This window comes from Danio rerio, chromosome 5, assembly GCF_049306965.1.
Source record: "Danio rerio strain Tuebingen ecotype United States chromosome 5, GRCz12tu, whole genome shotgun sequence".
NCBI lineage: Eukaryota > Metazoa > Chordata > Actinopteri > Cypriniformes > Danionidae > Danio > Danio rerio.
This window is the reverse complement of record NC_133180.1, coordinates 62,375,939-62,390,452: the sequence shown is the minus strand read 5'-3', so window position 1 is coordinate 62,390,452 and position 14,514 is coordinate 62,375,939. Positions and strand designations below refer to the sequence as shown.

General features: G+C 44.7%; 1 protein-coding gene across 1 annotated transcript in view; it reads left to right on the top strand.

Annotated features, from left to right (window-relative positions):
- The window catches only part of man2a1 (mannosidase, alpha, class 2A, member 1), a 134,784-nt gene that overhangs the window by 74,127 nt on the left and 46,143 nt on the right, over positions 1 to 14,514 (top strand). Inside the window, 1 exon segment of the mRNA NM_001110027.2 lies at positions 13,017 to 13,202. Coding sequence (NP_001103497.2) covers positions 13,017 to 13,202 — 186 coding nt within the window.

The window sequence follows — 14,514 nt, the reverse complement described above, 5'->3', positions numbered from 1 at the left end:
GCGTAAGCTTGCGCAGGTGTGCGACATCTGCAATCATCTCAGCATATAAGCACACCTGAAGCCAGCAGACGCCATCCTTTTAAGCTGAAGAGACTTTCAAACAGCTAAGGGACAGTCATTATGGCGACGGAATATGGCACTTCCGTTCCCCTCCTCGGGGAACGAAGGGTTACTTCTGTAACCTCGAACGTTCCCCTTCGGTTGGGGAACTTCAGTGCCATGAATGGGAGAATATGGAAAGCGCCATAATGACTGCACCTTACCAACACCCCCGATGAGGAGATAGTCAAGCAAGCGTGACGCACCCACATCATGGGGGGCGCGGTCCTCCAACGTGTCCCTGGCCCTAATTTATCCTACTTCAACAGAAGTTTTACGGATTTAGATATATTTTTTGGGAAGTCGTGAGCATCTAGATAATTCTAGGAAATACGACAGTACGTTGGGAAGCGTGCAATCCCGATAGGGAGGACGCTGCGGAGGCCATCCGTTACCCAAGGGGGGGATAGATGGCAGAATTTACCTATGGACTAGCCCTAAAAAGGGGGAGTACGCATAGCAAAGAGTGGTTAGCGGAGAGGGAAGACACGGGTCCGCCCAGGGGGGGGACTTAACCGTGGCGGAATAAGCATATGGGATCGCCTAGTGGGGATCACGCATAGCAGGCACCTATACCCAAAACGCGGGCTGACCAGCGGGCAGACCTACAACGTAGTGGGCCAGCAAGTGACTCCTCCGCTGAGTCAGTGCTGGGGGCCACGGAGGAATCTGCAGGGCTCACCTGACGGGGAACTTTACTGACAGATAAAAAAGGCGCACGTACCTCCGTGTTAGGGAGAATGGCGCAGCAAGCGTGTTTCAACACCCTACCGAGTTGTCTCCTCAATCACCAAAGGGTTACCTAATACCCTTGAGGAAACCGGCTCCACTCGCAGATTGTAAAACCTTGCAAATGTGTTGGGTGTCGCCCAGCCCGCAGCTCTACAGATGTCTGTTAGAGAGGCGCCGCGTGCATGCGCCCAAGAGGATGCAACGCTCCGAGTGGAGTGTGCACGTACTCCCGGGGGACACGGCTGACCTCGACTCGAATAAGCGAGTGAAATGGCATCCACAATCCAGTGGGATAATCTTTGTTTCGATACGGCACTTCCCTGCTGCCGACCGCCATAACAGACAAAGAGCTGCTCAGATGATCTAAAATTCTGAGTACGGTCCACATAAATGCGCAGAGCGCGAACTGGACAAAGTAAAGAAAGGGCTGGGTCTGCCTCCTCCGGGGGCAGCGCTTGCAGGTTCACTACCTGATCTCTAAAGGGGGTGGTAGGAACCTTGGGCACATAACCGGGGCGGGGTCTCAGGATAACGTGAGAGTAATCCGGCCCGAATTCCAGGCACGAGTCACTGACCGAAAATGCCTCCAGGTCCCCGACCCTCTTGATGGAGGCCAACGCAACCAGCAGAGCTGTCTTCAGGGACAGAAATCTTAGAGATACTGATTCGAGTGGCTCAAAGGGATCGGATCGCAGACTCGTGAGAACGAGGGCGAGATCCCAAGAGGGCATGAGAGGGGGGCGAGATAGATTAATTCGCCTAGCACCCCTAAGGAACTGGATGACCAGGTTATGCTTTCCCACGGTGCCGCCAGCTACCGCGCTATGATAAGCGGAGATGGCGGCCACGTAAACCTTGAGAGTGGAGGGCGACAGCCTGCTGTCCAACTTCTCTTGAAGGAAAGAGAGCACAACACTAATCTGGCAATTTCGGGGGTCTTCTCTGCGAGAGACGCACCATTCAGTGAATAGACTCCACTTCAGGGCGTAGGCGCGCCTCGTGGAGGGGGCTCTAGCCTGAGTGATGGTATTAACCACCGCAGTCGGTAGGTTACCTAAGTCTTCCTCGCGTCTAGGGACCACACGTGGAGGTTCCAAAGATCGGGGCGAGGGTGCCAGATGGTGCCCTGTCCCTGAGAGAGTAGGTCCTCTCTCAAAGGGATCCGCCAGGGGAGGGCCGTCGCGAGGAGTGAGAGCTCTGATATCCAGGTCCGGTTGGGCCAAAGGGGCGCAACTAGCAGAACCTGTTCCTCGTCCTCCCTGACCTTGCACAGAAACTGCGCGAGCAGGCTCACTGGGGGAAACGCATACTTGCGCATGCCCCGAGGCCAGCTGTGGGCCAGTGCATCCGTGCCGAGAGAGCCCTCGGTCAGGGAAAAAAACAACTGGCAGTGAGCGTTCTCGGGGGAAGCAAACAGATCGATCTGGGCCTCCCCGAATCGCGCCCATATCAGCTGAACAGACTCGGGGTGGAGTCTCCATTCTCCAGGGCGTAACAGCTGTCGTGAGAGCGCATCGGCTGCACGATTGAGCGTGCCTGGGACGTGAATGGCGCGCAGCGATTTCAGCCGCGGGTGACTCCAGAGGAGCAGACGGCGGGCGAGCTGAGACATGCGGCGAGAGCGCATACCCCCCATGCGGTTGATATACGCCGCCGCCGCCGTACTGTCCGTCCTGACCAGCACGTGTTGCCGCTCCAGCACCGGTAAAAAGCGGTGGAGAGCGAGGAACACTGCCAACAGCTCTAGGCGATTGATATGCCAATGCAGCTGGGCACCCTTCCAGAGGCCCGCAGCCGCATGCCCGCGACACACGGCCCCCCAACCCGTGTTGGAAGCGTCTGTTGAAACAACAACATGGCTGGACGCCTGTCCTAGAGGCACACCGGCCTGTAGGAACGAGGGGTCGTTCCAAGGGCTGAGGGCGCGGCGACACAGCGCAGTAACCGAGACCCGGTGTGTGCCCGCGTGCCATGCGCGTCTGGGGACCCGATCGTGAAGCCAGTGCTGAAGTGGTCTCATATGGAGCAACCCGAGCGGCGTGACGGCGGCTGCGGATGCCATATGCCCCAGGAGCCTCTGAAAGAACTTCAGTGGGACCACTAGTTTGCTGTCGAGCTCCCTCAGACAGTTCAGCAACAGGCGAGCGCGTTCCTCGGAGAGGTGCGCTACCATGGTGATCGAGTCCAGCTCCATCCCGAGAAAAGAAATCCTCTGCACGGGGGCGAGTTTGCTCTTTTCTCGGTTGACCTGAAGCCCCAGTAGGCGGAGATGCCGAAGCACCTCGTCCCTGTGCATAATCAATTGCTCCCGCGAGTGGGCTAAAATCAGCCAGTCGTCGAGATAATTGAGTATGCGAATGCCCGCGAGCCGAAGGGGCGCTAGGGCACCCTCCGCGAGTTTGGTGAAGACCCGCGGAGACAGAGAGAGCCCGAAGGGGAGGACCTTGTACTGCCACGCTCGACCCTCGAACGCAAACCGCAGAAATTGGCGGTGGCGTGGAAGAATGGAGACATGGAAATACGCGTCCTTCAGGTCTATGGCTGCAAACCAATCCCGAGGACGAACGCATTGGAGAATGCGCCTCTGCGTGAGCATTCTGAACGGCAGCTTGTGCAGACAGCGGTTCAAAACGCGCAGATCTAGGATTGGCCGTGACCCACCGCTCTTTTTGGGTACGATGAAGTATGGGCTGTAAAACCCACTCTCCATCTCGGCTGGAGGAACCGGCTCGATTGCACCCTTCGCCAGGAGGGCAGCAATCTCCTCTCGCAAGACAGGGGCGGACAGGGGGTTGACCCTGGAGAAATACACGCCCGTAAACTTGGGGGGCCGTTTCGCGAACTGAATCGCGTAACCGAGTCTGATTGTGCGTATGAGCCACCGCGAGGGGCTGGCCCGCGCTAACCAGGCAGGCAGAGCCCTCGCTAATGGAGTCATCGCTACAATCGCTGACGTACCAGCGGTGGGGCAGCGCGGAGTGGGTGTGCTGATCCGGGAAGCACGAGGGTCCCGCGGAAAAGCTGGAGGAGAGCGATTCGCTCTGGCTCCGCACCCTGACTCCGGAGAGGGGGCTGGAGGGCTGAGGGAAGGGAGACCGTCCCCCCAGCGCTCGTGAGCCACTGGCGAAGCACGTAGAGTCTGCGAGCCGGAAGGCAGCGCGTCCCGGACTGGCAGAACTCGTGCAGTCACATCCGGGGAAGGGAAAAAGTGCTCTTTTACTGATGTTTTGGTGGCACTGAAAAGTACCGTTGTTATCGGGGCCCCGCCCTCCAGCGGGGAAAGAGCAAGTTTCCTCTTCTCCGGATGGCCTGTCTCAGGGACGCTTCGCGGTCCGTTTACCGGACTTAACGGCGCCCTGGGCAGGAGGGGCTGCCTGCTTTCGAGGTGAACGCCGCGCCCGCTTGGCCGGAGGCGCAGGCGGGGGCGGGGCAGCACTCGTTGGCGGGCGCCCTCGGCGAGGAACAGCGGAGGTGGATGGCTCGGCGGGCGGAGCGGGCTTACGGCCACGCCGATAGATGACATTGCCCATCGCATCCGACTGCTCTTTCACCGCCTTGAATTCCTGGGTGAATTCACCGACGGTGTCGCCGAACAGGCCAGCCTGGGATATGGGCGAGTCAAGAAAGCGAACTTTGTCAACGTCGCGCATATCGGCCAGGTTTAGCCAGAGGTGGCGTTCCTGAACCACAAGTGTGGACATCGTCCTCCCCAGCGCACACGCGGCGGACTTAGTAGTCCGAAGAGCATAGTCGGTCGCGGTGCGCAGCTCATGTAATAAGCTTGGGTTGGACCCGCCCTCGTGCAGCTCGGCCAGCGCCTGCGCTTGGTAGCGCTGGTAGGTGGCCATCGCGTGCAAAGCAGAAGCAGCCTGGCCCGCAGCCTTATAAGCTCTGGCTCCGAGGGAGGCAGACAACCTACAGGCTTTGGACGGGAGGCGGGGCAAACCCCGCCACGTAGAGGCGCCGCGCGGACAAAGATTGACCGCGATAGCGCGCTCCACTGACGGGATCGCCTCATACCCCCTGGCAGCTCCGCCGTCAAGGGCGGTGAGGGCGGAGGCACTCGCAGCACGGGCAGAGAAAGGTGCCCTCCAGGACTGCGTGAGCCTACTGTGCACTTCCGGGAAGAAGGGGACGAGAGGCTTCGAAGGCTTCGCCTTCTGGTCCTCTACGTAGCACCCATCTAGTCGGTCCGGCCGCGGAGCTGGGGGATAAACCATCTCCAACCCCACGGCCGAAGCAGCCCGGGAAAGCACGGCTAACATGTCCGCTTCAGGATCCGATTTGACAGCGCTCACCTGCCCGGAGGGGGCGAGCGGGTCCGGATCTTCGTCGGACAGTGAAAGCCCACCCTCCGATGCCGCGGAGGACATCTGATCTCCGGTGTCAGCGAGTGTGAGAGCTACCATCTGGTTAGACGGATCACTCTCACCACCCGAAGCTTGGATGGAGCGCCGTGAGGAGCGAGAGGTCCGCGAGCCCGTGGGCGGCGGATTAGCTCCCGCTGAAACCCTCAGATCTGCCCGAGCGCCCGCTGCTTTTTTAGAACAGGAGGCAACTGGGGTGGCTCGCTCTCTTGCGAAAGTTAGCCGCGATCTTAGCTGTGCAACGGTCATGGCATCGCAATGACGACATGAACCGCCCGCGAGCACCGCATTAACATGCTGGACCCCCAAACATGCAATGCAGTGATCGTGTCCATCATCCGGAGACAGGAAACCCCCGCATCCAGAAACGCACAGTCGGAGCGCCATCCTGAAAAGGACGTGCTGCACGACTGTGTTGCTCTTTTAGGAAAGTTGCAACTATACGCACCGCTCTGGAGGACCGGACCCAAAGAACCGCAGGCAAGGGAGTAACCCAGCTCGACCGTCTGCCACCGCGAAGACCCACTCTGGACCGGGAGACACACTCGTTCGCTCTGAAGTGCTGATCAGCAAGAGGAACCCTCATCGACTCACTCAGAAAGGATCTGAAGCGAAAAGGATGGCGTCTGCTGGCTTCAGGTGTGCTTATATGCTGAGATGATTGCAGATGTCGCACACCTGCGCAAGCTTACGCTGCCAATTAATTTCATTCATTGGCCCGTTCAATACTCTCCAGATAAGCGGCTTCTGATCCGAATCCTCCCATTCATGGCACTGAAGTTCCCCAACCGAAGGGGAACTGAAGGGAAAAAGCTCCAAGAACAAGCAGGACCTGTCGGAGCACCACCAGAAATGAAATCCAGCGTCTGGTGATGTCTATATTTTCCTGACTTCAGTCTGTAATTGACTGCAAAGGATTTGCAACCAAGCATTAACAAGTGAAAGTTTGATTTATGATTGTTATTTTGTCCCAATACTTTTGATCCCTTAACAAGTGTGAGGCACATATCCAAACTGTTGTTATTTCTACACCAGTCACCTAATTTGGATACTCTTATATTAAAGCTGACAGTTAAAGCACATCGTGCTAGTTTCATTTTAACTCCATAATTTTGGTCTATAAAGCCAAAAATGTTAGAATTGTGTTGATGATTTATGAACCCAACTGTATGTAACAAACAAATATGATTCTGCTTTGTTCCATGTTAAAGTTAAAGCTTTTAAAATGAATCCATATTATATACGTATAATAGAAATAGCCTAAACAAGTGGCACAGATTTCCAAATAATGTATTCGGTAACTGATAAAGTACAGCTAGGGGATTGTTATTGCAGGATAGTAGCCCGACCTGAAGATGTTCTAATCACATGGCTATTTGCCCTCAAAATGTACAAATTTGATGCAGAACATTGTTCTGATCTAAAATAATTTCTTAACTCTTTAATTAGCATAGCTAACAGAAACAAAAAAGGTTGAATGGAGCATGCACTATTCAAAGTCACAAGATGGTGACAAACAGTTAAAAACAGCAGTGTGACAAACACGCATATATGGTTGTAAGCGTATTCACTGACGGTGAATATCTGGGATTAACATACCTTGGGTAATTGTGACTGACCAATCAGTATCAAGTATTCCAGACAGCCGTGGACTATGTGTTTATAGAATGGAGCAAACTTATCAGCGACCACTGATAATCTTCTCTGTGGAGAAGCGAATGGCACAAACAAATCGGTGAGTCAAAAATTGAGAGGGTCAAAGCAACTATGATCACAAGTAATAGTAGTTACAGTTCAATGTAATTTAACAACCATCAATAAAGATGCTTTGGAAATAGCGTTATGTTAAACAAGTACATAATTATTTAAGATTGACTCAAAATAATCATCTGTTCACAGCAAATCAAATCATGAACCTGCATCACTGCGCAAACATTTAAAGGGCACCTAGGTTACCCCTTTTTTCAGATTTAATATAAGTCTTTTGCGTCTCTAGAATGTGTATATAAAGTTTCAGATCAAAATACCCATCAGATTTTTCATTATACCTTTTACAAGATGCTGTTTTATACTGATATCCAGCAGGGGGTGGTTTTGTCGTACTGAGCCTTTAAGACGAGTTTTTCCCGCCCACTTTCTCGCCCACTACATGCCTCCTCCCTCAGAACGTCAGACAACAGACAGACTTAAAGGAAGAAGGTCTCACGTAGCGCTTGTGAGATACTACAGTAAGAACTAACCTTTACTAATCAGTATTGTGAAGTTGCATTGATGAATCACACACAATATCGTTACAAGCACGCGTGCGCGCGCGCACACACACACACACACCACAGATGACACACACACACACAGGCAGGCAGACAGAGCGCGCTTAGCTTAGTTAAGGCTAACCTCAAGTACTTTGTGGATATCTGTTATGCTAATGTACAAAATAAACCTGATTTAACTTCCACAAACCGGGATTGAAGCGTCTTCTTTTATAATTGTTCTGACACACGGCTGTGCTGATGAAGAAAAGCTGAAGTAAAACGCTGTAATTAATTACACACATACTCTGTTTTAAAACACTTTAAACATGTGAAACTTACTCTTAATCACATTTGATGATGATTGCTGATCCTAGCAAACAGAACAGACCTTTTATTCCCGGTTGCTTTGCGTATGTCTGTCTGGTCTTGTTGACATACACGCGACTACCGGAACATGTTAATGCGCGCAGCTGTCAATCAATTTGGTGGGCGGGGGGATCGCACACCTACGTAATGGTGCGATCGATTTGAAAACAGCTCCAATTGGTTAAATTGAAAAAAAAGGACTGGGTGTGTTCATATCACCCCAGTATGACGGTCTATACACTATACCAACACACAGATCTGTCCAAACAGCTTGAAAAGTAGATTTTTTACCATAGGTGCCCTTTAAAATATATAAAGAAATTAAAAAAAGGCATCATCTGTAAAGCACACAAAGCTATCATTTGACTTTTTGCATTTTGATTTCATGGATCTGTCAACTAAATACAAAGTGAATTCTAGGAGAATTTTGTGCAGTTGCAAATGAAATTCTAAGAAATATAAAAGTAATGAACCACAACATTCAGAATATGAGAACATCGACGAACAAGAGTTAGGTCTTGCATCAAACTGTGAATCCTTCAATGCTTCTAAAAGTTTAGTTGGAGGTAGGCATACATTGCCCTCTCTTTTCAGACTTAAATTTAAAATACAGTTTTTTCGTGTTTTTTCATGAGAGGAATGCATTTCGCAAATGGCTTTTTGTGTCAATTTGTGTGTGGTAATGATGAGCATTACTACACTGTAAAAACATTTCATGACAAAAAGTCAAGACAACAAATATTTTTATGTTGCTCTAATTTATTTAAATAAGTTAATCAGGTTTCAACTATTTTTTTAAGTTATACAAATATATTTTTTGTAAGTTACACAAAGTTTAGGATGCTTTGTTTGATGTAAATTAAGATTAATAAGAGTTGAGCTTAAAGTTGAGATGAAAAGTTCATTTGATTCATCTAAAAAATGCAAGGCAGCAAAAAATGTTACAGAGTTGTTTTAATAGAGAAATGGATGCCTCGTTTGTTAAAGTCTGCATCTTTACTTAATTATTAAATGAAGAAATGACATTAACATTTATAGTAATCCCTTTGGTAATTTAAAATAAATTTTATGATGTAACTGTAATTTGATTATCACTTTATTAAAATGCAATTATAGTGAAATACAGTTACCTAAATTATGTATGTTTAATGAATAACACTGTTATATGTATTTCATTATTCCTCAGCCCTGGTTTTCAGTCACCTCTTATGATTTCTTTTGATTTTACAAATAAATATATTTAGCCATTTAAATTTTTAGTATCATTCAAAGTGTCTCTGTATCATTTTGAACACCATGTTAAATGGATATGTTTTTTTTTAATCATGTATTCTTTACATGTTTTATGCATGTGTGTATGTCAGTGTCTATTCCGAATTTCATTGTTCAGAGCAAAACGTGATAAGGATATGAATTTTTCTCATTTACTGTCTGTATTGCACCTCTATATACCCTGTCCTCTGAAAGACATCCGTACTTGATCGCACAAGTGAATAGATTGGGTGCACCTTCAGCTCGCAAATGCAGAAAACTCTATTTAACGCAGCATTTGCATTTTGATGGTTGTCTAAATGTAGGCTGCAGACAGTTTTCATCAGTATGCGGTTGTTAAACTATTCGCCCGCCGTTCTACACCACGACTCCTTTCACACAGCAAATAGGACTTTGTTCAGCTCTGCTCATTTTCGCACACACAGAGAGTAGATTGATTAGAGATGTTCAGTTCAAGGTCATTTCATGTTTAATTAATTATTAAAGTCAGTGTTTGCTGTGCTTGCTAGAAAGAAAGATGTGTGTTTTATGTGAGGGATGTACTGTAGGTTGCAGTTACTGCATTTTTGCTTTAAAAGTACTGATTGAGAATTATACATAGAGGAATGTTTTTGATCTTTTGATGCTATTTAGTTTAGCTTAATTGTATCTCTATCAAAAGCTTCTTAAAAAAGCCATCATTCGTAGATCATTTTGAAATGTCACTTTAGTTTACTCGAACTCAAGTGAGAGCTCACAGTTGTTTGTGAAGATTGTCAAAAAAAAGTCTTGGGTCCCTATCATACACATGGCGCAATAAGGCACAAGACGTGTTTAGTGCAATTTGTTGCTATTTTCCAACCAACTCCACACTGCTTTTCACATTTTGTGCCGCGTTGTTTAAATAGCAAATCCATTTGTACCACTTTGTTGACTCATGGGTGTGCCGGTCTAAAAATAGGTGTTTAATGGCTCATTGTTGGTGAGTTGCTATTTTGAGAAACTGAAATCAACTGCGATATTGACCAACTAAAAGTTGGTTTAAAGTCGATCACATCGTGCATGCGTTCGTTATGAGTCTATGCAGGATCAAATGCTTACACATTGCTTGTTACACGCAGGGTGTACAGCAATACACAAATATCTTTACAAATGAACAAAAATAAAACATTAAAATGTTACAAAAATTTTTTCTTAAATAAATATAAAAACCACTGCCTCCATGCCTCATGTCGGGGGGCTTTTTCAGTTTATTCATTACAATTTGCATTTGTATAATGTTATTATTATCAGTATTATTTATTATATGCATATTTATATTTGTTTTAATAAAAACAATTTTAGATTTGTCCACCTGTCGAGTTTTGGTAGACGTATGGAGACGTATGGGGCATAAGAATAGGATCTTTTTTTGGATATAACCCAGTTTTCTTATTACACTTTGTTATTATTGTTTATTTATTCGTTAGCTGGAAATAAACAAACTAAATTAAATGTGTAGGCTAATGGATGTCTTCATTGGCGTGAGTTTCCACCGTTTCCTTATCCACAAAAATAAAGGAATAAAGTAAAGATTTAAAGTAAAATAAAGAGGAAGCTCATTCTGTATCCTCAAGCTGCAGATGGTCTGTTTAACATTTTTTTCGAATTAAGTTGTGCCCACTGAACATTTTTTTTGTCTGCAGAACTGGAATGCCTGAAGTTAAGGGAACAAAAAACTCATAATCCCTTTTTCCTTTAGTTTTTTTTTTGTGTGTACTCAACTTTTGAAAACATTAGTTGCACTGGCCTAAAATGTATGAAGTTGAATTAACAAAAAACTCTTAGAAATAAGTACTAAGAAATAATAAATTATCAGAAAAAACAAACAGTTTAAATAAAAGAAAAAAAACTAAAACAGAAACAAATGTTAACAAAACATTCATTAGACAGGATTAGAAACAGGCCTGAAGGCAAAACAACAATAACAAAAAAACAAGACACTGATCAAAACAAGGCAGAACATACAGGGAAAAACGCTTTGTAAAGCTTCACATGAAAAAACAAGACTCAGCAAAGAGTGTATGAATGAGGCATCTTTATAGTCCTAGTAATCAGTCTGTCAGGAGCTTCCAGCTATGTGTGTGTAATCAGAAACTGGTTCCTCCATTTGGATTATAGTTTGAGCAACTGATTTGCCATTTCATTATTACAGGATTTTACTGAGTTGTAAATATCAGATATATGTGATTTCTCATTTGAGAATGCAGTTTGATTTATTTTTTAATCATTTGAGCATTTGATTAATCATTTGCTATGTTGTTTTGAAAGTTCGATAATTAATAAGTTTATAAACACACACACAGTTAAATACAAACAAACAGTCCACATGCGGTAAGCATTTCCTTTTGTAGAGCGAACAATGTAAATGTGAGATAAAAATATTTTTTTATGTTACAGCTTTATTTCAAAATGCATCAATTTCCTAAAAAATTTACACACATTACCCCATAATGACAATGTAAATAAAGATTTTTTGAAATTGTTGCAAATTGATAAAATAAAATAAAAAAAAACTGAAAAATTACATGTACATAGGTATTCACAGGCTTTGCTCAATATTTTGTTGATGCACCTTTTCAATAGGATCTTTTTCAATAAGATGCCTCAAGTTTGGCACACCTGTCTTTGGGAATTTTTGCCCATTCCTCTTTGCAGTTCCTCTCAAGCTCTATCAGGTTGGATGGGAAGCGATGATGTACAGTCGTTTTCAGATCTCTCCAGAGATGTTCAATAGGATTTAGGTCTGGTCTCTGGCTGGACCACTCAAGGACATTTACAGAGTTGTTGTGAAGCCACTACATTGAAATTTAATTTATATTGGAATAAGGCTGTAACATAAAAAATTGGAAAAAGTGAAGCGCTATGTATACTTTCCGGATGCAATGTACAAAAATGAATATTAATTTCAAATTTCGTTATTTTGTTTGTTTGTTGTTGTTAATAATAATTATGGCATTAATGTTATTATTGGTGTTACTAATATTTTTTGTTGATGTTGTTAGGGTTAGAAATACTGAAACCTTTATTTTTTTTAAGTGAGGAGGTCTGAGATTAACTCAAACTCAACTTAAAGTAACAAGCTGGCAGAAGCTTTTTTGGGTGGACTTGCAAAGCTTTCATCGTAAAACTTAATCTTTTTAACTTTAATTTAGGTTTGGTAAACGTGTTAAATGTAGTTGTACAGAAATTTTTACTCATTTTTGCCAGGCCAATAAAAACAAAACAAGTTATTTCAACTTTTTTCAAACTGGATTTTTTACAGTGAAAGGGGCTTATAATTTGACCTTAAAATAGTTTAAAAATGTAACTGCTTTTTAGCCAAAGGAAACAATCAGATTTTTTCCAAAATAAAAAATATAGGAAATATTGTAAAGACAATTCTTGCTCTGTTAAGCATCATTTGGGAAATATTTGAAAAAGAAAAATTCACTGGATGTGTATTTGTTTGTTACTACTGTATTTATTTGTTTAAATGCTGTAATGAAACGAAGAGACAATTCTTTTATTGGAGTAATAACATTTGTACAGTCTAAATGGGCCGCCATAATAATGCTGAAGTAAAAAACCTACTAACATATGACTCTTGTTGGATGGGGTTAGTGGGATTCACCCAACTATATATTTCCATCTCCTTTAGAACATTCTAGAAGGTCAATCTTTGAAGATTATATTGTTAGCATAATGTGGAGAGATTTGGCTGTTATTGTCCTCGCACTGACACTCCCAACACAGCAGGAACTAAACCCACACTGTTGTCTTGCTTTTCCCGGAATGTAAACTGACACAGGATGTGTTTTGATGCCAGGTGGATTCTGATAGCGCTGTAGATTTATTCAGTGTGGATTTGAGGGGACTTTAGATCTCGCGAATGAGGGAGTTTCACTTGTCACTTCATGTTTGTCCACAGGGCAGCTGAAGTCCTCTACTCTCTGACCTTGGCCAACATTCAGAAGTACGGGCAGCCCAGTGATTACCCTGCCGGGGAGAATTACAAACTACTGACTGAAGCCAGACGCAATCTAGGCCTCTTCCAGCATCATGATGCCATCGCGGGTACAGGCAAAGATTGGGTGGTTGTGGACTATGGAACCAGGTAGTTTTATTTTATTTATTTATTTATTTTAGATTTATTTCAAGTGAAAGCTATAGAAGACATTCTCTTATCCAGTTCACTTACTTCACTTTCGCTGGAACAAACTGGGCCTAAGTCAATATTTATTATCTCTGAAAGTATTTGAAGGTGACCAAAGCTCAAATTGTTCCTAACAGCTTATATGTTACTGTAATATAGAGCACTGTGGCCAATATATGGGATATCAAAATATGATACTGTTAAAAAGTTTGAACATTTTTGAAAGTGCCTTTGTCTATTCGATTGAATGCAGTAATGCAATACATTCATTCATTCATTTTCCTACGATTTAGTTTCTTATTTATCAGGGGTCGCCACAGCGAAATGACCCGCCAAGTATTCCGGCATATGTATTACACATTGGGTAGCTCTCCAGCTGCGACCCAGTACTGGAAAAACCCATACACTCTCACATACACACTCATACACTATGGCCAATATAGTTAATTCAATTCATCCATAGCGCATGTCATTGGACTGTGGGGGAAACCAGAGCCCCCGGAGGACAACGGGTGCTCTGAGGATAACACTTACACGGGGAGAACATGCAAACTCAACACAAAAATGTCAAATGGCCCAGCCAAGACTTGAATCAGCGACCTTCTTGTTGTGAGGTGACAGTGCTAACCACTGAGCCACCTTGCCAGTCACTGATGCAAATAATGTTATTAATTTAAAAATATAAAGTGACACAATTTATTTTATTTTGCCTTTAGTCTTTCCCTCCCTACTTTATTTATAGAATTTTCCAAAAAAAAAAGGACAAGGACAACCATTACACATTTTGCAATATTATTGGAACTTTTAACATGTAGAGAGAGAAACAAGGGACCAAAATAATTGTGACAAGTATTGAACCCTAGTCTTTTGTCTTTTTAATCATCCTATTTGACACACACATACATATTCTTGAGTGATGAATATTAGTGTCCTTAAAAACCCGTTGTTTTTACTTCACTGTCACTTTAGATCTAAATCTATGAATAATGGACCCTTTTCACATTTCTGGGTTTTTTCAGCATCAAAGTAGTCATAGTTGGCTAAATGCAGAGAGCAGTGAATGGCCTGCAGTGAATGAGTACCACACATATATTTTTTTGTATTCCTATTTGCTCATTTAACAAAAGAAAAGCCCCACTATAGTGTTTTCACAACATTCTAAAACAAAGGAAAAAAAGGGGCATCCTCCCCTTTAAAAAACAGCCAGTAGCGCTCTGACAGTGACAGTTGAGTGGTTGAACTCAAGTGCATCAAATGAAAAGCAAATGAGAAG